General features: G+C 46.0%; 1 protein-coding gene across 7 annotated transcripts in view; it reads left to right on the top strand.

The window, feature by feature from the left end:
* Window positions 1–24,938, top strand: part of LOC143289072 (beta-arrestin-1-like) — a 170,122-nt gene that overhangs the window by 112,359 nt on the left and 32,825 nt on the right. For all 7 annotated transcript variants that reach the window (XM_076597898.1, XM_076597904.1, XM_076597903.1 and 4 more), the window contains 5 exons: window positions 12,229–12,289; window positions 18,275–18,417; window positions 20,928–21,032; window positions 22,821–22,880; window positions 23,635–23,702. In XM_076597898.1, coding sequence (XP_076454013.1) covers window positions 12,229–12,289; window positions 18,275–18,417; window positions 20,928–21,032; window positions 22,821–22,880; window positions 23,635–23,702 — 437 coding nt within the window. The remainder of the gene's footprint in view (window positions 1–12,228; window positions 12,290–18,274; window positions 18,418–20,927; window positions 21,033–22,820; window positions 22,881–23,634; window positions 23,703–24,938) is intronic.

Raw genomic sequence — 24,938 nt, 5'->3', positions numbered from 1 at the left:
CTTCTTCCTCTGCCTCTTCTTTCTCTTCCTCTTCGTCCTCATCCTCTTCTTCCTTCTCTTCCTCATCTTCTTCATGTTCTTCATCTTCTACCCAACCCCTCTCCCCACCATGTGGTGTGTGTCCATCGAGATCGATGATGACCATCGTTGTCATCCGGCTGGGGGATGGGGGGAGGGTGGCGGTGGGGGGGATGCTCATGAATCTATCTGTGAATGCGCAAATGGCTGAATAGTCCAATGTGCGCACGAAATGTTCGCTGACAAGTTGGGCAGACAATGACAGGCATATCATTGTCAGGGAGCTTGTTTGCCCGTGACTTTCTGGCCTGCCTCTTCTGAACAGCTGCAGCAGTCCTGTTGGCCTCGCACAACTTGGCGCCTTTGTGCACAGCAGCGCACCATTTGTCACGGTCCACTGCAGATTCCTCCCAGGAGTCTGGGTTGATATCAAACGCTTTCAGAGAGACTTATAGAGTATCTCTGAAGCGCTTCTTTTGACCTCCGTGTGATTTCCCTTGTTGCAGCTCGCCATAGAAGAGCCTTTTGGGCAGCCGATGGTCTGGCATGCGCGCCACGTGTCCAGCCCAGCGAAGCTGGGACTGCATCAGGATGGTGAAGATGCTGGGAAAGGTGGCTTTTGCAAGCGCCTCCATGTCTGGTGTCCTGTCTTACCACTTGATGTTCAGTAGCTTCCTGAGACATGTTGTGCGGAAGTGGTTCAGCTTCTTGGCGTGTCGTTGGTACACTGTCCAAGTTTCACAGGCGTACAGTAGTGTGGGGAGAACTACTGCTCTGTAGACCTTTAGCTTGGTCTCAAGACCAATGCCTTTTCTGTTCCAGACATTTGCATAGAGTCTACCAAAGGTTGCGCTTGCTCTTGCAATCCTGACGTTCACTTCATCGTCGATGGTCGCATTTCGTGACAGTGTGCTGCCAAGGTATGTGCACCGCTCCACCGCACTGAGTCTCTGACCATTGACTGTGATGTTGGGCTCAACGTGGGGTTTCCCTGGGGCTGGCTGATGGAGAACTTCAGTTTTCCTCGTGCTGATGGTAAGGCCGAAGTTCCTGCTGGCAGTGGCAAACTTGTCAACGCTGAGTTGCATGTCAGCTTCAGATCCAGCATTGAGGGCACAATCATCAGCAAACAAAAAGTCTCTGATGATGTCTGTCATGACCTTCGTTTTTGCTTGAAGCCTTCTGAGGTTAAACAGCTTGCCATCTGTTTGGTACTTTAGGCCGATTCCAACATCGCCATCTCTGAAGGCATCAGTAAGCATTGCAGAGAACATGAGGCTGAACAGTGTTGGAGCCAGGACGCAGCCTTGCTTGACACCATTTGTGACAGGAAAAGGAGCAGATGTTTCGCCCTTGCCCTGGACTCGAGCCTGCATGCCTTCATGGAATTGGCTGACCAAGGAAATAAATTTCCAAGGGCATCCATACTTGGCCATGATCTTCCACAGTCCCTCTCTACTCACGGTGTCGAAGGCCTTAGTGAGGTCGACATAGGTGGAGAACAGATCAGCATTTTGCTCCTGACATTTCTCTTGCAGCTGCCTTGCAGCAAACACCATATTGGTGGTTCCGCGCTCTTTCCGGAATCCACATTGGCTCTCAGGCAAATGACCTTGGTCAAGGTGTGCTGTGAGGCGGTTTAGTAGGATCCTGGCAAGTATCTTGCCTGCGATGGAGAGCAAGGAAATGCCCCGATGGTTATCACAGGCTTGCCAGTTCCCCTTTCGCTTGTACAAGTGAATGATAGATGCATCTTTGAAATCATGGGGGATCATATCTTCTTTCCACATGAGTGAGTACAGCTGATGGAGCTTCTCAGTCAGCACAGTGCCTCCATCCTTGTAGACCTCTGCTGGTATGGAGTCTGAGCCAGGTGTTTTGCCACTGGATAGCAGACGGATTGCTTTCTGGGTCTCAAGAAGTGTTGGCGGATCGTCCAGTGCTTCGTTGATGGGGACTTACGGGAGACGGTCTATGGCTTCATCATTTATGGAGGAAGGGCGATTTAAGACACTGTTGAAGTGCTCAGCCCAGCGTTCGAGAATTTTCTCCTCCTCGGTGATCAAGGTATTCCCATCTGCACTGAGGAGGGGGGATGATCCTGAGGATGTGGGGGCATAGACTTCTTTTAAGGCATCATAGAACCTCTTCATATCGTGCCTGTCAGCATATCCCTGGATCTCATCTGCTTTGTCACTCAGCCACTTATCCTGCATCTGACGTAACTTTTGCTGAACAGTTTTGCGGATGGCATTGTACGCATCCTTTTTTGATGTGGATTTTGGGTTGCTCAGGTAGGCTTGATGCAGACGGCGTTTCTCATCCAGAAGCTGCTTGATTTCATCACAGTTTTCATCAAACCAGTCTTTGTGCTTTCTGGTCATGGGTCCCAGGGTCTCTGAAGCTGTACTATAGATCAGCTCGCGCAGGGTCCTCCAGTCAGACTCCACATTCTGGTTGTCCAGAGAGGCGGATTCCAAACGATCTTCCAACAGCTCCACAACGGTCTGTTTGATGGTGATGTTTTTCAGCTTAGCGATGTTGAGCCGTTTTGGAGCCTTCTGGCCTTGGGGGCGTCTCTTGGGTTGGATTCGAATATTCAGCTTCGAGACTTCAAGGCGATGGTCTGTCCAATACTCGGCGCCGTACATGGTCTTTGTCACACGTACATCTTGCCTATCTCTTTTCCTGACGATGACGTAATCGATGAGATGCCAATGTTTGAGCGAGGGTGCATCCATGACGTCCTGTTACGGGTAGGGAGGCAGAAAACTGTGTTGGTTATCAGCAGTTCGTGCTCTGCACAGGTCTGAAGCAAAAGCAATCCATTTGGTTTGCAGTGGCCCACGCCGTGCTTTCCAATCACTCCATCCCAGGAGATGTAGTCAGAGCCAACTCTAGCATTGAAGTCCCCAAGAATGATGAGCTTGTCTGCTTTCGGGATAGCAGCAATGACAGAGTAAAGGTCCCCGTAGAACTTCGCCTTCACTTCATCCGGGTTGGTCATGGTTGGGGCGTAGGCACTGACAATGGTGAGGTGCTTCTGGTCAGATGCCAGTGGGAGTTTCATGGTCATAAGCATATCGTTGACTTCCTTTGGGATTCCAGCTAGCTTGCTGACAAGTGCTGTTTTTACTGCAAAACCAACGCCAGCCTCACGTCGCTCTTCGCTTCCTCGTCCACTCCAGAAGAAAGTGAGCTCGCCTTCGCCTGCAAGCCGAGTCTCACTCAAGGCTGCGATGTCGATGTTGTATCTGGCGAGTTCGGATGCAACTAGTGCCGTTCTCCTTTGGGGTCTGTCCGCGTCATCTCTGTCCAGGAGAGTCCTTATGATCCAAGCACTAATGGTGAGAGGAACGATCGTTGTTTTTTTCTTTTCTTTCTCTTTGTTTCGACCGCTGATGTAGGGTCCCCGCCAGTCGCGGTATGCTGACCAGGGTGATATGGAGCAGGCAAATTTTAGGGCACCTTTTCTAGCCCCTTCCTCATGCCAGGGAGGGGAGCAGTGCATTCCTAAAGAGGGCTGCTGAGACGGCTGCCGAACTCCATCGCTGCTTCTGTCGATGAAGAACGACCGTATGTGGCCTGAACCGCCTGCGTGCAGGTCTGCGGCTGCGACTGCCAGTGTACCCACACCTCTCGTTTCGTCGCTCACCTGTCGCCACAGGACTTGGGGGTGATGAAAGGTCATTAAGGATGACTGATGACTTGCGCGATGAGTTTGTTCAAAGTGAAGAGGAGTTGCGCAACGTCGACCTCACTCTCTCGTCCGGGTTCACCAATTTCCAGTGGCAAGACTAAGTCGAGACGACTGGAGGATGAGCACGGTTGCAGTGGATGACCAAGATATCCTTTCGGTGTCTCATCTTGCTCTCTGCACTCCACAGTGCAGCGCCTTCCTCTCCGTTGAACCGATAGGTTTCTTCCGCAGATTCTGCCGGATCCAGACTTCGCATGCATGGGTAGACACACCCTGGGGGCCAACTGCGTGTGGCATGCACACAGCACGGTGGAGCTAGATGGCCATCGGTGGCCCTCCTGAGCCGACGCCCTTTTATGGATCTCGTTTTTAATTCCATAAGGGTGTCTCGCCACCCGCCTCACCAGTCCCGGAAGGGAGCCGTGGGAGTGCCAGTTTAGTCGTTTATACACACATACAGTAGGCCTAACCAACACAAAGTCAGGCATCAGCTCCTTTCTTTCTCTCATTTTTTTCTAAGCAGATGTGGTGTCACATAAATCGATCAGCCTGCACACTTCTTTGCCTCCTTGAAAATGAAACAATAAGACCGACCTGTGCTTTGCATGAGTACATGTGATAAATGTGTGTGTGTGGATAGAAAGATAAAAAGACAGGTTTGCACTACAGTAGAGAGTGGTAACTTTCTCCATTTGCAAGGTCGGCAACTTTCCGACTCAACGCCGCCCATGCCTCTGTGGTGGCTGAGTTGGTGGCATGGGCGGCGCTGCCTTGGAGGTTGTGTGCCTTGTGAATTGAGAGTTGCCACTCTCTATTGCTGTTTGATCCATTGCCCTTCTGGCCTCCTTGTCCCCACCATGTAAACTTAGTGGGAAGACAGATATAAGTTGCTTTGACTCTAATATATATGAAACCATTGCCTCACAAACTCGTATTCGTCTTGGCAGTTTTAATACGTTGTTTATGCTCCTTTGGGAGATGTTGTGCGTGATTGTGACAGTGATATGATATGTATATAATTTATGTACCTGGTTGAAGGGAAGTTTATGTATATGGGTACTTTCATCACATGTAGTTTCTTTTCTTCTTCTTCTTTTTCCCCCCTCTTTTCCCCCCCCTCTTTTTTCCGCCCTCTTTTTTTATAGTTCAGATTCGCTTTAGAATGATAACACATGGAGATGAAAGGTGTGGGGGTACGGTTGGAGGGGGAAGGGAGTAGGGGAAGGATGATGTTCAGCTCTCTCCTGACTCCACAGTCAGTGTGTGTGTGTGTCACTCTGTGTGTGGGAAACCGTGTGGTGGTCAATAGATGCCACTGGGGGATCGAGTCCGTTACCAAGGTAACAGTGTAGTACGTAAAACTAAAAGGAGGGAAGAAGAAAAGGTACCGGGCATCATCGACAGGAACACCTTCGTACGTGTTGCCTGTCTCTATTTTTAGCTGCCAGGATTTTGGGCGTGTGGGTGCAGTGGAGAGAATTGGGAAGGAAGGAGGAGGGGTTGGTGGATCTCTCTCTCTCTCTCTCTCTCTCTCTCTCTCTCTTACACACACACACACACACACACACACACACACACACACAGAGGGGAGGGGAGGGAGGGGTTGCAGCATGCGCGTTCCCTCATCCTCCGGGGCCGGGGATGTCACGTGCGGAAGAAAAAGGAAAAAAAAAGGCGCGTGAAGATGAAAAAGTCGTCTTTTTCTGCACCTTCACCTCTGCCTTCTTCTTTGTCTTTTTTCATCTAACGATTCGTTTTTGATTTTATGGAATTATTTTGGAAAACTGTGACACATGCACACGCACATACACAGAGCGAGGGAGGGATAGTTTATTTTTGTTTGGGAGGTGTTCCCCCCCAAAAGGTCACGGCCCCAGATCATGAAGTGGTAATGTGAATAGGAGTTTCAAAAAGATGTCAAAGGCATCTGATTTTATCACATAATTCGGTAGATTTAACACAGTACAACAGTAGACAGATAGACGAAACTTACTGGCTGACTTTTGGACGCTCTGTTTATTATCTGTGGCAAACTGTTTGATTGCTACTTGATGTGATCTTAAGTATTTCGAATCAGACGATATAACCCGCATCCCGTGTGCAGCATGCGCATAGCGCACGGAAAAAAAAACCCCAAAAAACACGACCACAGAAGAGTTGACCCTGGCAACATTCTGTTGAAAACTCCACTGGTGGAAAACAAATACAGTTGCTAACAGAAAAAAGGATAGTGCTGCACTGTAGCAGTGTGCATTCCCGGGAGAGAGCAGACCCAAATCTGGTCTCTAAATACTTCTCCAGATTCATGGACAAATAAGATGGGGGTACGAAGCCAAAACTTTGTGATTTGCTCATGCATCAACTGATCAAACCTGCTGCATTTCCAGCTGTTGCCACATTCAGTCATTCAAGCTGGTCCACAACTTACGAATGAATTCTGTTTGGTACCCCCTCCATTGGATTCAGCCAAACATCTCCCAGCCCAGCTGCAGTGAGAGAGAGGGGATGGGGGTCATGGGGCGGGGAGGGTCGGGTTAGGAGGGAGGAGGGTGATCAGGAAGAGGAGAGGATGGAGGGGCATATTTCGCGCTTGAACAGAAAGTTATTTTTAATCATCAGTTTGTTTTATCGATCTTGGCGGCACAAGGTTCATAGCTGGCCCTTGCGCTCCTCCCCCTCCCCCCTCGTCCCCTCAGCTCCCAATGATATGAATTAATCATGCAGAAAAGAACACGCGGTTTCAGTGAAGAACAATCTGGCTGGTGGGTTTGCACAGTGGTGTGTGCAGAGACCCAGAAAACCAAAAGTGTGTGCTTGATGCCTGACAGGCTCAGGCTCTCTCTCTCTCTCTCTCTCTCTCTCTCTCTCTCTCTCTCTCTCTCTCTTTCATAGTTCTTCCCCACTCCCCTGCCCTCTCTCCACCCTCATTGGACACCCGCCTCACCCTTCCTTTCTCTCCTCTCCCTTCCTCATCCCTCATTCCCCTTATTTGTGGGGATTGCGAGAAATCGTGGGCATACACCCCTCTTTCAGTCTCGCAGGACTGTTTGGTATCTTTTCAAATGAAGTTAGTGGGCAAGGCGGAAATATGAACCACAAATATTTGTGCATCTGGAGAAAAGGGAAAAAAAGAAAGGTGTTCAGTCTCTGCAGGCATAAAGTCCAGCACCATAAGTACGATACATGATCTCAAGAACCACACTATAGAGTCAGAACCACTCACAGCTGCAAAAAAACACAACATCTACCACATCGACATGCATCTGAGAAAGGAGTAAACACTCAGTCTCACCTAGCCGACACGAACACCCTTGAGACTTGAGAGAGAGAGAGAGAGAGAGAGAGAGAGAGAGAGAGAGAGAGAGAGAGAATATATATATATATATATATATAAAGTACTGTGGGCGTCGGATGAGAACGGGTGAGAGAAAAAGAAAAAAAACTTCCTGATGCCAGAGAAGCCTGCAGCAGCCGGTTCTTTTGGACTGTATGAAAAAAGGTACAGAAAACTTATGAAACGGCACAGGTTTTTAGAACGAAGTCTCTGACAGATCAGTCTTAAGTATTTTCTCGGGTCTGTACATTGCAGTATTTCTCAAAGAGGCCCGAGGATGTGTTTCTCACAGCAGTCTATTGCAAACTTTCTTTGAACATACTGTTGCAGTATTTCTGAGAGCAGTTTGCTGCAGTATTTTCCAGCGCAGGCTGTTCCAGTCTTTCTCAGAGCAGTCTATTGCAGTGGTTCTCCTTTGGGGCTGAAATAATAATCTCCTACAAATCAGCCTTACTGCAGTATTTGTGTTTTTGTGTGGCTGCAGGTGCTCTGGAAACATGCTGCTATTTTATTTTCTGAACGCTCGTTTTGATCATGCGGAGTCACTCCGGGGACAGCACAGCGACAGGTCGGCACAGGGAAGACACACTGACCGAAAAAAAGCGAAGCGGATCTTCGAAAGCTGTGTGGTGGGGGGAAAAAAAAAAAAAAAAAAAAAAAAACCGACAGAGAGAGGTGTTACAGAAAGAGGGGTGTGGGGGGGTATTGACGGGTGTAATTTGAGGGCCGCGCGATGAATAAAATCAGTATGTGTACTGAGTAAGTAAGAAACATTGAGTTGTTGTTTCTGTTGTTTTTAAGTGATGGAGCATGGAAAGGTAAATCAGTAGCATACTTTGATTCTCATTTCCTCTCACCCACACTGTATGTCTGTCCGTCTGTCTGACCTCCCCTCCTCCCCGCACCCGCACCTACACCCATCTCTTTCTCTTCCCCTCTCACCTCTCCTCTCTCTCTCTCTTTAACCCTCACAATTCTCTCTACCCGCCCCCTCTTTCCTCCCTCCCGCTGTCCTTCCCTCCCTCCAGTATATCTCTCTCTCTTTAACACACACACACACACACACACACACACACACACACACACACACAACTGAGCTTTAGAAAATAATATTAATTTTTCTTAATGTTAAATTAGTGAGAAGAGACACGGGAGGTGTATGGACACAGGCTGGACCAGACAGCCGAAAGGGTGGACATTGAAGGTGGTGAGGGGGGTTGGGGGGATACGTGTGTTCGTGTGTGACTGTGTGTGTCTGTGTAAAGCTTGAAGTTGAGTTGTTGTGGTCAGTGTTAGGAGCTCCGTCCTTGACAGACAGAGGACTCTGGACATCCTCGCCACAGGCTTCATTCAGACACACGCGCCACACTGTCTGCGGAACTGTACTGGTGTCGCTGAACTGTTCGTTGATGTTCACAACACCGTGTTATACTGACTAACTGAGGATGACACACTTTCAAGAGTTTAGAATGACATAATCTTCAAAATGTTCCATTAAATGATTATCATGCCCCATTTTTTATTTCATCATCATTCTTCTTCTTCGTCTTTTTTTTGTCTTCTACTTCTTCTATTATTAGTAGTAGTTGCAGTAATAGTAGTAGTATTGTTGTCATTCCTCTCAAGCCACAGGTGCCATAAAATTATGATGAAATAGGCATTAGCCTTTACCCAGATTTCATAGAATTGTGTGTGTATATGTGCATGTGTGTGGTGTGTGTTTATTGTTCAGGGAAGGAAGGGGGCCAGGGGCAGGGGGGAACCTACATGCATTATGTTTGTGTATATGTGAGAGTGCTTTTTATTGTGTTTTTTCTGCTGCTGCTTTTTTTCTGTTCTTTTTGTCATGTTATGGTGGATGTCTGGAAGGAAAGCTGACGTTTACTGTTAGGAGAGCCGTGGTTGAGTGATGGATGGCTCCCCTGTTTCTGAACGGTTCTTTGTGTAATCAGCTGCAGCCCCTTACTGACAGCCCCGTTTGGCTTGGCGTGTGTCACTAGTTATCTCTGTGTGTGTGTGTGTGTGTGTGTGTGTGCACTCAGCAGGTAGTGAGTACATGCAAGCACACAGCAAACTTTCATAGATAACCTCTGTAAATACACATATCTATTTTCCCCAGACCCACCTACCCCTCTGGGGTTTTTTTTCTTCCCCCCCCCCCCCCCCCCCCTTTTTTTTTTTTTTTATAAATTAAAAAATATATATTATTCACCCACCATCCATCCCATGGAGCGGTGGATGGAACACATGGCCAGGATACGAATCATGATTCCAGTGACCGGGATTTCTGCCCACTGGCATGCCATGCTCCACTGAAAGCTGGTCCTTGCACTTTGATTGGTCATCGAACTGAGGTCCAGACAAGCCAATCAAAACATGAGGCGAAGTCTTCTTGGCTCACGCGTGATTATTGTTGATTACAAATATAAGTACGAAACCGAAAACACAAGGCCTGCGCCCAAAACATGATTTTGCTCACCATTTGAAACTAGTTCATTTTGGTCGATCCAAAAGTTGTGTACTGGGAACAGAAAATTCCATCCAGCCAGAGCAGCCCACGTCAATTGGGCATTTCATTGTTTTAACAATCATGGGCATATGGGTTTCAGACTTTCTGTCTATACGCATTTTGTGGTGTAATGCACATGATATGCCACTCCAGATCAGTCAGTTCTTTCTTAGAAATTTATTATCAGCGGATTTGATGCATTCTCCCACATGATATAGATCTAAATCAAAGTTTCAGGCTTTTCTTTCTTACAGGCTTTCCTGTTTTAATGTGTCATGACAAACATTCAACACAAACATCAGTTCTCGGGAATCTTCTGTTTACACACACACACACACACACACACACACACCTACGTTACATCCCATGCTTTATTACAGCAGATAGGCCATAACCCACGGAAGGGGGGGTGAGGGGGTAAAAAGGAATCACGCTGTATATGAAAAACATGCTGTGGGGTGACAGGGGGCCAGAATCCCACCAGTGATAAGACAATCAGCTTTGTGCCAGCCCCATGGCATCATTAACACAGGTCCTGGGCCTGTCCCAGATCATTGGACACAGCCTCCCAGTTCCTGACAACCTAAGCATGATGCAGGACCCTCTCTGCATTGTGTAATGGACAGATTCTGTCTTCAGCTGGAAAGGAAAGGGTGGATGGGAGGAGGGGGTGGTTGGTCAGGGGGGATGAGACCTGACACAGACTCCATGATGTGCAGTCTGCTTCACACACACAAAAAGGGGGTGGGGGGGGGGTGTAGGGGGGAAGAGACCTGACACAGACTCCATGATGTGCAGTCTGCTTCACTGTGTGTGTGTGGGGGGGGGGGGGGGGGTAGGGGGGAAGAGACCTGACACAGACTCCATGATGTGCAGTCTGCTTCACTGTGTGTGTGTGTGGGGGGGGGGGGGGGTAGGGGGGAAGAGACCTGACACAGACTCCATGATGTGCAGTCTGCTTCACTGTGTGTGGGGGGGGGGGGTGTAGGGGGGAAGAGACCTGACACAGACTCCATGATGTGCAGTCTGCTTCACTGTGTGTGTGTGTGTGGGGGGGGGGGGGGGGGTGTAGGGGGGAAGAGACCTGACACAGACTCCATGATGTGCAGTCTGCTTCACTGTGTGTGTGTGTGGGGGGGGGGGGGGTAGGGGGGAAGAGACCTGACACAGACTCCATGATGTGCAGTCTGCTTCACTGTGTGTGTGTGTGTGTGTGGGGGGGGGGGGGGTGTAGGGGGGAAGAGACCTGACACAGACTCCATGATGTGCAGTCTGCTTCACACACACAAAAAGGGGGTGGGGGGGGGTGTAGGGGGGAAGAGACCTGACACAGACTCCATGATGTGCAGTCTGCTTCACTGTGTGTGTGTGGGGGGGGGGGGGGGGTGTAGGGGGGAAGAGACCTGACACAGACTCCATGATGTGCAGTCTGCTTCACTGTGTGTGTGTGGGGGGGGGGTGTAGGGGGGAAGAGACCTGACACAGACTCCATGATGTGCAGTCTGCTTCACTGTGTGTGTGTGGGGGGGGGGGGGGTGTAGGGGGGAAGAGACCTGACACAGACTCCATGATGTGCAGTCTGCTTCACTGTGTGTGTGTGTGGGGGGGTGTGTGTGGGGGGAGGGGGGGGGTGTAGGGGGGAAGAGACCTGACACAGACTCCATGATGTGCAGTCTGCTTCATACAAAAAACAAGAGAGGCAAGGCCTTCAAGACTCACTTGTGATACACTTTTTTTTTTAAATCCAAGCTTTTTATGTATTGAGTATAATTTCAAAATGTAATGTTTAAGATGAGAAAGATCAGTTTAAAGCAAATTAACTCCCCTAGCATTAATTACAGAGTAATTTCCCTTTTTTTACTATCTGCACCCAAACATTTGCAAAATAAATAAAACTTCCATGCTTAGCAAAAGAAGTTCCTGTTTGAACAAAAAATGATAATAATGACTGCACTAGTTGTTGGGTCAGAATATCAGATCAAAGTGCCAAGTTTAGAGAATACAAAAAATGTAAATATAACAGTAAATGCAGTTTGCATATAATTAGGCTTCATTCTTTTCTTTTTTTCTTTATTTTTTGTGCCCATCCCAGAGGTGCAATATTGTTTTAAACAAGATGACTGGAAAGAACTGAATTTTTCCTATTTTTATGCCAAATTTGGTGTCAACTGACAAAGTAGTTGCAGAGAAAATGTCAATATTAAAGTTTACCACGGACACACAGACACACACACACACACACACAGACAACCGAACACCGGGTTAAAACATAGACTCACTTTGTTTAAACAAGTGAGTCAAAAAGGGTGGGTGGTATAAACATAAACGAACAAAAGGATGCTTCACTGACCAGCATTTGCATCATTTAATAAATAAAACAATTTGTGGAGTGAATAGATAAATGAATAAATAAATACACAAAAAACAAGCGAAAGGATGTTTTAGCGAACAGCATTTGCATTGTTCCAAGACCTGCCTTTTTTGTGAATACAAAAGGAAAAAAGTGTATATTTTCACCAAAAGGGGTGCCAAAAACTGAAAACTTGTTGCTACCACTAAGGTGCCATTACCATTGTGAAGTTAAGTTGGGTTTTTTAAAATATTTTTTTTTAAATGATTTTAAGATTGCTGTCATTGTTATTAATGTTGTTGTTTGTATGTGTGCAGATCACAACTTACCTGGGGAAGAGGGATTTTGTGGATCATCTCACTCACATCGACCCAGTCGGTAAGGTTTTGCTGTCTGTCTGTCCATTATTATTTTGTTTCGTTCATGTTGTTTCATGCATGCATCAATGGGGCAGCCAGATTATCTCTTCATGCTTCCAAGAGAGGGGAAGCAAAACAAAAACAAAACAAAAAAAAAGGGGGGGTGGGGAGTAAACAGTAATCGTACACTCAGCCTGTTTTATGTCACGGGGTTACATTGCCAGAATTGAGAGAACAGTTGCATCTAGAACTTAGTGCCAGAACACACCAAAGTGACTCTGCGGTACAGCAGGGTCTCCTGATGACATCAAGACTGACGGTTCCCTGTTGACAGCCGATGCTGAGACTGAGGCAGATGAACCCAGTTGTGGCAATCTTTGGGGAACTGGGAATGAGCAGCATGGGAGTGAATGGCAGAATGGGATAGGCGTGGGGCTTCAGATCTAGTATTGACCAGTGATCTGGGTTCAGGGCACCATTTTGGCATGGTGATGTGTCCTTGGGAAAGACACTTTTCTCCAGTTTTCTTCACTGCACCCAGGTGTGAATGGCTACCTGACTTCTGTTGTGGAAGGTTAAAACGGTGGAAGGAGTGGATTGGGCCTCACCTTCCTATGCTGAGCCCTTGACACAGAGGACATGAATTTACTGCCCCTATGACCTTAAAAAGGCTATGGGCCCATCAACTTTTTTCTTTCTTTTTTTTCTTTTTTTAAACCTGGATGTACTGTCTGAACTTGGAAAGAGCCAGCAAGACTGGGAAAATATTGACTCTTGTTTTCTCACCTTGACGTTCTATCATGTCAGAGGCAAGACCAACACGAGGTGTGGGCTTGTGTTTATTTTCTCAAGGTCTATATGTAGAGTTTTCATTGCTCGCACTGCAGGAATCCACTCGCCAACATTCAAGTGTTTGAAGGAATGAAGGATTGGAGGTTCAGATGGTTTTTTGTTTGTTTTTGGGTTTAAAAAAAAATCTTTTTCTGTTGTTCTTGTTGGGTTTTTTGTTGTTGTTTTCAGTTTGTTGTTGTTTGTTGTTGTTGTTTTTTGTTGTTGTTGTTGTTTTTTGGCCACCATTTTTATACAAATTGTCTGGTTCTGAAATAACGGATCAGAAGAAAACATGGTTTTCAGAGGACAGTTAACTTGGTCAGCTGTTTGCCCTTATTAGTTGTTATCATGATATTCAGTGTTGATGCTAGTTTTGTGACACTGACAGGAGTGTATTATCGTGTCTCTCTGTAAGGTGTGGTTTGAAGATGGGTTTTCCTTCAATGGCTTGTATATGGCATTGTGTTCTCTTTCTGGCCCCTTCCTTTCTCTCTCTCTCACTCTACCTCTCCCCCTCCCTTTCTCTCTTCTTCTTCCTCTCTCTCTCCCTCTTTCTCTCTCTCATTCTGTCTTTCTGTCTCTGTCTTTTTTGCTCTGTTTTTTCTCATTCGCCTCCCCCCCCCCCCCCTCTCTCTCTCCCCCTCTATCTCTTTCTTCCTCTCGCTCTCTCTCTCCACACACACACACACACACACACACACAGTCACCTTCACACCAACCCACAAGCAATCATAACTCTCACACAAAGCATGGCTCATCAGAGAGCTGCACAAAATGAAGAGAGTGAACAAGTAACCATTATCATGCCATGGGAGAAGGGGGCACTGCCCCAGGGTAGGGTGGGGGAAGAAGGAGAAGAGTAATTGACTGGCATTACATGGAGAGTGCACAGTCAGAGGGAAGCAACTTTTTTCTTCCTTTTCTTTTTTTTTTTTTCTTTTAGACAGCTGGCACATGGGTGTCAGAGAGAGACAGAGAATAGGTGGGTGGATGAAATAGTAAAACAGAAGATGAGAACAGAGTTGCATGCAGAGAGAGAAGAGGTGAGAAAGAAAGAAAGGAAGATGTGAGAGAGATAGAAAAGAGAGGTGAGTTGAGTGACAATGTCCTGGAGGGGGTTCCCTTGTTGTGCATGAATGACTCCCAGCTGGGACAACAGGACTGCTGAGCTCTCTCTGCAGTGTGCTGTCACAACACTGCTGTACCGTGTCAGACTGATGGAAACCTGGCTTATGGGTTAGCTCTGTTGGCCAATTTCTTCTAGGTGAAGGACAGTACAAAGACGCCTCTGCATTCTGCAGTTTGGTTGAGCTGTTCCAGACTGCCAGCTGGTATTTCCTTTGGCAAACGTTTTCCCCAAGGGGGACAATACAGGGTGAGGGAGGGGAGGGGATGAGCAGATTTTAAGATATTCTCTTGTTTCTCTGCCAGGGACCAACATCTGACTGACTAGTTCCAACCCGTAAAAAAAAAAAAATTTAAAAATTAAAAAAAAGGCTGTACAGTGTGCTATTAAAGTATCCAGGTCACATCACGGATTGCTGTGAGTCTCAGGCATGGACTCGTGTCCAAAGGAACAGTTATGATGTGGAGTCCTAGACCTGCTTCTTTGCGGAATCAGGCACTATGTCTGCTGCAGCTTTTACCAGTCATCAGAACAAGAGAAGAACAGCCGCTGGCTCCATTACTGCAATGCCATGCCTAGTCAGTCTCCAAGGACTCATCACTGTGGCAGTGTTTCTCCTTAGGCCCTTCCTTGATCCAGCTCTTGGTCGTCCTTTCTTCTTGTCGGCATCCTCTTTTATACTGTTTCCTCTCCAACCTCCATTCACTTTGTCATTAATGCAGGGGTGGGTTGGATTTTGAACTGGCTGAGGAATTTTCCTCTCTGAAAATGTCTTGTAAGAGGTTTAAAATCTTGCTGTACATGTCCACACATTTTATTCTTTTGTGGGTGATGTTTCTCTTTTTCTTCCTCCCCCCCCAGCCCCTCCACCATAAATTGATTCTCATGTGTACGGTATCATGTTTTTCTTGTTTTAACATGTTATACTTGCGGCACTGGGGGTGATAAGTTGTGTGGGCTTTGTGGACCCTGCCTGTCGCTGCCACTGAGTGCTGCTGGAACCCTGGTGGGAGGAAGGAGGGAGGGGCTGTGTGGCCCTGCCAGATGTATGGGGGAGGATGCTGCTGCTGGATGCATCATATTCAGCCTGATCAAGGAGGTTGTGTCAGCTGCTTTGTGTGTGTGTGTGGTCCGGCCACAGCCATTATTTCACATAAGCCAGGACCCTAGGTGGTCATGCTGGATGGACAGTTCAGCCAGCCTTCATCTCCTTTTTCCATGGTGACCCAGTTCATGGTCTGACTGACTGCTCTTCAGGTTGACCGATGGGTTGTGTAGAGAGAAAAAAAGAAAGATAGATAAAAGTGGTTAGGGGCGAGGGAGAAGAGTTTGGGCTGTTTCATAGAACCGTGTAGGTCTGGATGTTTGTCAAACGTGTAGGTCTGGATGTTTGTCAAACGTCAGCTTGTTCATTTCTTTTTTCTGGGTCAGGTTGGGTGCTGTTGTTTGACTGTTGGCAGGATGTCAGCATTTTGAGACACCACCCTTTTCTCTGTCAGTGTGTGTGTGTGTGTGTCTGTCTGTCTGTCTTCTTTGACTCACTTGTGTAAACAAAGTGAGTCTGTGTTTTAACCCGGTGTTTGGTTGTCTTTGTGAGTGTGTGTCTGTGTGTCCGTGGTAAACTTTAATATTGACATTTTCTCTGCAAATACTTTGTCAGTTGACACCAGATTAGGCATAAAAATAAGAAAAATTCAGTTCTTTCCAGTCATCTTGTTTAAAACAATATTGGACCTCTGGGATGGGCACAAAAAATAAAAAATGAAGCCTAATTATATGCAAACTGCATTTACTGTTATATTTATATTTTTTGTATTCCCTAAACTTGGCATTTTGATCTGATATTCTGACCCAACAACAAGAGCAGTCATTTTTATCATTTTTTGTTCAAACAGGAACTTCTTTTTTGTGCTAAGCATGGAAGTTTTATTTATTTTGCAAATGTTTTGGTGCAGATAGTAAAAAAGGGAAATTACTCTGTAATTAATGCTAGGGGACTTAATTTGCTTTAAACTGATCTTTCTCATCTTAAACATTACATTTTGGAAATTATACTCAGTACATAAAAAGCTTGGATTTTTTTTTTTTTTTTTTTTTTTTTTTTTTTTTTAAGTGTATCACAAGTGAGTCTTGAAGGCCTTGCCTCTCTTGTTCTCATTTGATTTGAAACTGCTTCAAAGATACTTGACAAGAGTTATCACAACCATCCCCAGCCACATTTCATCAGCTGGCCACAATCTCATTCCACAATAAAATCTTCTGATGTGCCATAGATAGCACACAATACAGAGAGTGAGTCACTTAGAATTCACATCACAACTGTGGGTCACCCACAGTTCAAACTACAGTGTGTCACCCACAGTTCAAACTTTAGTAACAGTTCACACTGCAGACAGTGGGTCTCCCACAGTTCACACTGCAGTGGGTCACCCTGAGTTTCAGACCGGGGCGGGGGGGGGGGGGGGGGGGGGGGGGGGGGGGTTGGTCACCCACAATACATTACAAACTTCCCAGCCCAGTGTGCCATGAGGCAAGGGAGGCAATGCATCAGTGGTCCACAGCAGCTGGCACAGCATTGTTGTCATCAGTCAGGCAGCTGTTTGCTGTGACAGTTGGTGCCAGTGGGTCGGCCAGTGGCCTGCAGCATCAGTCAACAGGTGCTGCCAGTTTCCTGTCAGGAAAACATGTTACTGCCATTAAACAAAAAGGATTTGTGGCTTTTGTTTTGTCCAGCACCAAATGACAAAACTATGGGTGCCTTCCTTCTTTCTTTTCTTTTTTCTATTTCCATTTGTCATTGACTTTTATGACTTCACTTCCATATTGCAAATATTGAATAAGGGGCTCTGTAAAGGGGAAAGGAGAGGGTTTGAAGGAGTTTTATTAAGAAAATGTCATACATATTTTTCTTCTGCATTTGTGTTGTGTCAGATTTCATTCAATCAGTCCATGTTAGTGTGTTTCTTTTTACCAGTTTGGCAGTCAGTCATACTCCTGTTTTGTGTGCTAATTGTTCACAACGTGTGTGTGTGTGTGTGTGCATGTGTGAGTGAGGGGTGGGGGGTGGGGGGGTTGAGCGCATCAAGGCCTTTAAACATATTGGTTAGCAATTTAAAGGCCTATTCTTCTGCTCACTGTCACATGCAAAACAAAACAAAGTATATAATTGGGGGTTGGGCTGGGGTGCTTGGGTGGGGTGGTTTCAAGTTTCAGCAAATATTCTTTTTCAGCATTTTCTATGGACACAACACACACACACACACACACACACACACACACACACACACACACACACAGAGTTCTTTTTCTCTTTTTTTCTTTTCTTTTTTTGAAGCACTCCTGTAGCACACATGAAAATGGATAGGAGAATGAGTTGGGTGGCTTGACACAAGCTATGTTGATAGATTGTCCTCTCTTCCCTATCCCATACCGCCACCACCACCATCTCTTATTCCCCCAGTTCTGGCATTGACTGGAGTGAGCCAGAGAGAGAGAGTGTGTGTGTGCTTTTCATGGCTTGCTGCATGAAGGTTTAATGTAGCTAGCACACAGATTTGCAGGCCACTGGGTCTCATGCCACATTATTTCCCATGTTTTTTCACTTCCCTAAGTGCATGCTTCTGGGGGGGGGGGGGGGGGGGCGCTTTTTTTTTTTTCTTTTTTTTTTCATGATTGAGCACACATTTTTGTGTGTGGGTGTGTGCCTTGTGTATGCATAGCAAGGGAAATAGGTATTGAGCGTGGTTTCAAGTTTACATAGGTTGGCACATGACCAGGTCAAATGAAGAGCTGTTGAGTGTTGTAACTGTGAGTCACAGATTAAACAAACTCTAGATGTTTATAAACATATGTAAATATAGATCACTGTTATCTTATTAACAGTATTGATGTTTTCTTCTTCTTCAGGTTCTACAAGATGGATACTAACAGTGTTTTCAGCCCAGATATGGTGGCCCTGTATTGCCAGCTGGGTTTTAGCAAGCAGCAATGACAAATGAATAAATAAATGTGTGTGTGTGTGTGTGTGTGTGTGTGTGTGATGTCCAGATGGAGTGGTGCTGGTGGACCCAGAGTACCTGAAGGACCGCAAGGTGTACGCCCACATCCTGGCCGCCTTCCGCTATGGCCGCGAAGACCTGGACGTGCTGGGGCTCACCTTCCGCAAGGACCTCTACCTGTCTTCCATGCAGGTATGTACACACACATTTCCCCCTCCTCTACCTGTCTTCCATACAGGTATGTACACACACATTTCCCCCTCCTCTACCTGTCTTCCATACAGGTATGTACACACACATTTCCCCCTCCTCTACCTGTCTTCCATACAGGTATGTACACACACATTTCCCCCTCCTCTACCTGTCTTCCATGCAGGTATGTACACACACACTTCCCCCTCCTCTACCTGTCTTCCATACAGGTATGTACACACACATTTCCCCCTCCTCTACCTGTCTTCCATACAGGTATGTACACACACACTTCCCCCTCCTCTACCTGTCTTCCATACAGGTATGTACACACACATTTCCCCCTCCTCTACCTGTCTTCCATACAGGTATGTACACACACATTTCCCCCTCCTCTACCTGTCTTCCATACAGGTATGTACACACACATTTCCCCCTCCTCTACCTGTCTTCCATACAGGTATATACACACACATTTCCCCCTCCTCTACATGTCTTCCATACAGGTATGTACACACACATTTCCCCCTCCTCTACCTGTCTTCCATACAGGTATGTACACACACATTTCCCCCTCCTCTACCTGTCTTCCATGCAGGTATGTACACACATTTCCCCCTCCTCTACCTGTCTTCCATACAGGTATATACACACACATTTCCCCCTCCTCTACCTATCTTCCATACAGGTATGTACACACACATTTCCCCCTCCTCTACATGTCTTCCATACAGGTATATACACACACATTTCCCCCTCCTCTACATGTCTTCCATACAGGTATATACACACACATTTCCCCCTCCTCTACATGTCTTCCATACAGGTATATACACACACATTTCCCCCTCCTCTACCTATCTTCCATACAGGTATATACACACACATTTCCCCCTCCTCTACATGTCTTCCATACAGGTATGTACACACACATTTCCCCCTCCTCTACATGTCTTCCATACAGGTATATACACACACATTTCCCCCTCCTCTACATGTCTTCCATACAGGTATATACACACACATTTCCCCCTCCTCTACCTGTCTTCCATACAGGTATGTACACACACATTTCCCCCTCCTCTACCTGTCTTCCATACAGGTATGTACACACACATTTCCCCCTCCTCTACCTGTCTTCCATACAGGTATGTACACACACATTTCCCCCTCCTCTACCTGTCTTCCATACAGGTATATACACACACATTTCCCCCTCCTCTACCTATCTTCCATACAGGTATATACACACACATTTCCCCCTCCTCTACCGGTCTTCCATACAGGTATGTACACACACATTTCCCCCTCCTCTACCGGTCTTCCATACAGGTATGTACACACACATTTCCCCCTCCTCTACCTGTCTTCCGTACAGGTATGTACACACATTTCCCCCTCCTATACATGTCTTCCATACAGGTATGTACACACACATTTCCCCCTCCTCTACATGTCTTCCATGCAGGTATATACACACACATTTCCCCCTCCTCTACATGTCTTCCATGCAGGTATATACAATGTCTCCACACCCACCCACCCCCTCCCTGTATTTGTCTCCCATTCAGGCACACACAGTTCCTCCTCCCCCCACACCCCCACTGCAGGTCTTCCATGCAGGTAGATGCATGCAGTCCCCCACCTCCTCTCCCACACCCCCTTTACCTTTCTCTGTGGATGTTTTTGCAGCATGTGTCTGTGTGTTGTTTAAGTTTCAGGGATGTGTCAGAGTGTGAGGTCTGATCCATTTTCACTACACATCTGCTTGAAGAAAAATGTGTTGTTGTTTTTTTTTTAAAGAAGAAAAAGGATAAGTTGCCTCAGTTACACATAAACTCAATGTGCTGGTCTTCTGCAAAAAAAATCAGTGTCAAATTTAAAAAACAAAACAAAAAACGTTGATATGAACATACCAACACGACTTGAAAACCAATGAAATACTGCCTTGGGACTCTGCATGCATCTTTCAACATGATAACGAAATCAGCCCATTGGAAATCAGTTGCAGAGCATCAGACTTATGTGAAAGGAATATACTGCTGTCTGACTTAAAACATTGACTTTTAAGATGTTCAGTAAACAAGTACAGTCACATTTTGCTTCTTAATAAAACATCCTTCAACATGATAACGAAATCAGCCCATTGGAAATCAGTTGCAGAGCATCAGATTTATGTGAAAGGAATATACTGCTGTCTGACTTAAAACATTGACTTTTAAGATGTTCAATAAACATTTTGCTTCCTAGTAAAACAAGCATAGTAAAGGTGAGGAGGTGGAGGGGGAAAGGGTTCTTTTTTGTTGTTCTGTTTTTGATTTGTGGATGAGTGTTTGGTACAGTGATTTGAAGACACACAAACTGGAACATTCTCTCACATTCATGCGCACACTTTCACTAAAACATGCGCTGCGCGCACACAGACACACACATGCATTGATCAGTTGGAAGAAATGCCAGTGTAAAATTCTCATGTCTCTTTTTCCCCCGTGGTGGTGGTGGCTGTACAGGTGTACCCTCCAGTCAAGGAACAGACAGAGCAGAAGCCACTGACACGTTTACAGGAACGCCTCATCAAGAAACTGGGGCCCAATGCCTACCCCTTCTTCTTTGAGGTACGTGTGCCCTGTGTCAACTATGGTGAGTTAGGTTGGTACAACTGGGGGAGGGGCTTGGTTGGCAGGTCACTATTCCCATATGCTGTACAGATGTCTTCCCCCCCTAAGGAAATTAAGGGAATAAGCGTCATGTATTGGTCACTGGCTTGGCACATGGGAAGACAATGGGAATTGACAGTCTGCCAGGAGATGGGGGAATGGTGTGTGGGGGAATGGTGTGTGTGGGTGTGTCTTTGTGCATTTGTGTCTTTCTGTGAATGTGCGTGTGTGTACAAGTGAGCATACTTGTGTGTGCATGTGCATACTAGTGTGCGTACGTGTCCTTTGCTTCCGCTTACTCTATCATCAGGAGTTTTGCATGCATGGTCAGGAATCAGGCATTGAAGCGTATTCCTGAAACACTCAGTATAAATACATCTTCAGTCTGGCGGTTGGAGCCTGGAGCTGCAAGAGAGAAAGAGAGCAAAATCTTCGTTTGGTTGGACAGACATACAGCAAAAGCCCCCCGGACTGCCACAGAGAGTCTTTCTCACCACTACCCTTTTAGCTGTTATTTTCTCTCTCTCTCTCTCTCTCTCTCTCTCTCTCTCTGTCTGTCTGTTTGTCTCTGTCTCTGTATCTCCATCTTGCTATCTCTTCCCCCACCCCGTCTTTCTTATTTATTTTTTCTAGGCTGTGTCAGATTCAGTTTTTTTCTCAGGGGAACAGGGGCCACACACAGTTGAGAGGCTGGCTGGGCCCTGTTGGAAACCTGGTGTGACCTTTCAGCACTTGTAGACTGATGACAGCAGGGGTTATAATTTACTTGGTGAAGGGGTAATAGCAAACAACAGGATGCTGCAGACATTGTGCATTTCCAGAAGGGTTGTTATTGCTATTACTACAGGGGCCGTTGAAAAGAAATGGAGCACAGAACTAAAATTTCACAATTTTTTGTTTTGTTTTTGCTAGTTGAGCAAGTTTGTTGTGGCTTTCTTTTGTATGACTAAACTTATATCTTTCAAAATGTTTGTAATCTTATTTGTAATCTTATAATTTTTTTTTTTTACTGTAGTTTGCATGATGAAAAATGGTGGGTGGGGGATGTTTACCTTTGGATCAGTATCCAGATTACTCAAGTCTTGCTGTCAGAACAGGCTTGTGTTCAAGTCATTCCAAGTGTTGAGAACTTTGACAAATGTGTTGGCAGATTGCAGGCATTTTTAGAAAAGCACTCATATGGACACAAGACTGTGCATGCAAGCATGACAGCATCCAAGCATGTGTGTATGTGTGATGGAGAAATGACCATGTGAAATGTGTGTATGTGTATGTGTGTGTGTGTGTGTGTGATGGAGAAGTAACTTTATGTGTGTTTGTGTGTGTGTGTCAAGAGGGAGAAGTGACTGGAGACCTGTGGTGTGTTTCAGTTACCTCCTCTGTGTGTGTGTGTTTGTGTGTGTGTGTGTGTGTGTGTGTGTGTGTGAAGAGGGAGAAGTGACCATGTGTCCATACAGTGACTGTGGAGACCTGTGGTGTGTTTCAGTTACCTCCTCTGTGTGTGTGTGTTTGTGTCTGTATGTGTGTGTGTGTGTGTGTGTGTGTGAAGAGGGAGAAGTGACCATGTGTCCATACAGTGACTGTGGAGACCTGTGGTGTGTTTCAGTTACCTCCTCTGTGTGTGTGTGTGTTTGTGTCTGTATGTGTGTCTGTGTGTGTGTCTGTGTGTGTGTGTGTGTGTGTGTGAAGAGGGAGAAGTGACCATGTGTCCATACAGTGACTGTGGAGACCTGTGGTGTGTTTCAGTTACCTCCCAATGCCCCAGCATCCGTCACACTGCAGCCTGCACCTGGTGACACCGGCAAGGTGAGACTGCAAGGTTTTGTTCAGTTGCCCCTCTCTCTATGATTTTGTGGGGGAATACAGGTATTCGTTCCAGGTAATATGATCTCACTGTTTTTGTACTCAAGTATTTGTTATCATTCATACTTCCATGTCTATGTGTCATTTATGGAGGAAGGTGCCAGAATGGTTAAGACACTCAGCTGCCAATACAGAGTCTTTGAGGGTCTGGGTTCGAATCTCACTCTCACCTGTTCTCCCCAAGTTTTGCTGGAAAAACAAACAGAGCATCTAGTTGTTCAGATGAGACTATAAACAGAGGTCCAGTGTGCAGCACGCACTTGGCACACTGAAAAAGAACCCATGGCGAACCCATGGCAATGACAGTGTTGTCCTCTGGCAAAATTCTGTAGAAGAAATCCCCTAGGATAGGTACGCAAATATACACACATGCATTCAAGGCTGAGATAGCACACTGGGTTATGCTGCTGTCAGGCATCTGCATAGCAGATGTGGTGTAGCACATATGGATTTGTGGGAACGCAGTGACACCTTCTTGAGAAGCTGAAACTGAAATAAGCATACCTGTTGGTGTGTGTGTGTGTGTAGGCTTATTTATGCATGTAACCTAAAACATTATTGCAAAACAGAGCTTGGAAATTAAGTAAGCTACCCTACTGTTGTTATCCAGATTTTACCAACTCATGTTTCTTGGTGTGGATAATTCATTTGGCATATTCTTGGCAGTGTTTTCCTGTGTGTGTCTGTGTGTGTGCAGCCCTGTGGAGTGGACTATGAGCTCAAGACGTTTGTGGCTGACAGCATGGATGAAAAACCACACAAAAGGTAAGATAAGAAATGGGGATTTAAAAAAAAGAAGGAAAAAAAAAGAAGTCAAAGTGCATACTTGCATGCACAGATACTAAACACCTGGAGGTGAACATTCTGAATCTTACGACAAATGACAATGATCAGAATGCAGTGGTCCACATGCATGTCACATCTCAGTCATTTCTTTGTTGGCAAGGTGACTGTAGAGATATGAGAGATGGACATCACTGGCTTCCCCAGACATTCACCAGGTTAGAAACTAGCAGATTGGAACCTGACAGGATAAACAAGTGCAGGAACGGTACTCAGACACACACACACAGCTTCCTGTCTGTTGGCTGGCACACAACAGGTCAACAACAGACACAGGGGGAAGGTATCCACACTCTGCATCTCCATTCACTTGTGCACTGGAACACAAGCTTGACGGGAAGTAGGGCTGGCATGAAACATGACTTTATCTTGTTTACAAACACAGATGCTGTGTTTATTTTCAGGTATTTTTGTGCTCTTGGCATCTCAGTTTTGATCAAGGAGGAAAGGTTTGGTCTTTGAAGAGGAGCAGTCACCTGCTAATCAGGAGTTGCACCTTCGGGGCTGGGGGACATGGGAAATGAACATTTTGGAGTTGCAAAAAAATATTGATAAATAAAATGAATGAAATATGAGAAATAAATGATTACATTTGAAAGTGTGGGTTGCTGGTCAGGCTGGAACTGCAAATTAGGCACCAGCTTTAAAAGTGCGAGGAAGACCTGCCTGCAGTGCTGTCAGAGAGATGTTGTCACAGTGTCGCAGCAAACTTGGATCTCACCATGGTCAGTGCTGAGTTCTGGTCACTCTTCAGCCACATGACGAAGAAGTAGTGTTGATTTTGTCTGCTTTTGACCACCTGGAGAAGGAAATGGTGGGGCCATAAATAACATCTGTCTGAACAGAACTTGACCTGGATGTCAGATGTCATTAATAACATCTGTCTGAACAAAAATTGACCTGGATGTCAGATGTCATTAATAACATGTCTGAACAGAACTTGACCTGGATGTCAGATGTCATTAATAACATTGACCTGGATGTCAGATGTCTTTGATAGCATCTGTCTGAACAGAACTTGACCTGGATGTCAGATATCATTAATAACATCTGTCTGAACAGACCTTGAACTGGATGTCAGATGTCATTAATAACATGTCTGAACAGAACTTGACCTGGATGTCAGATGTCATTAATAACATTGACCTGGATGTCAGA

Source organism: Babylonia areolata, chromosome 13 (assembly GCF_041734735.1).
Source record: "Babylonia areolata isolate BAREFJ2019XMU chromosome 13, ASM4173473v1, whole genome shotgun sequence".
Classification (NCBI taxonomy): Eukaryota; Metazoa; Mollusca; class Gastropoda; order Neogastropoda; family Buccinidae; genus Babylonia; species Babylonia areolata.
This window is presented reverse-complemented; position numbering and strand designations above follow the sequence as displayed.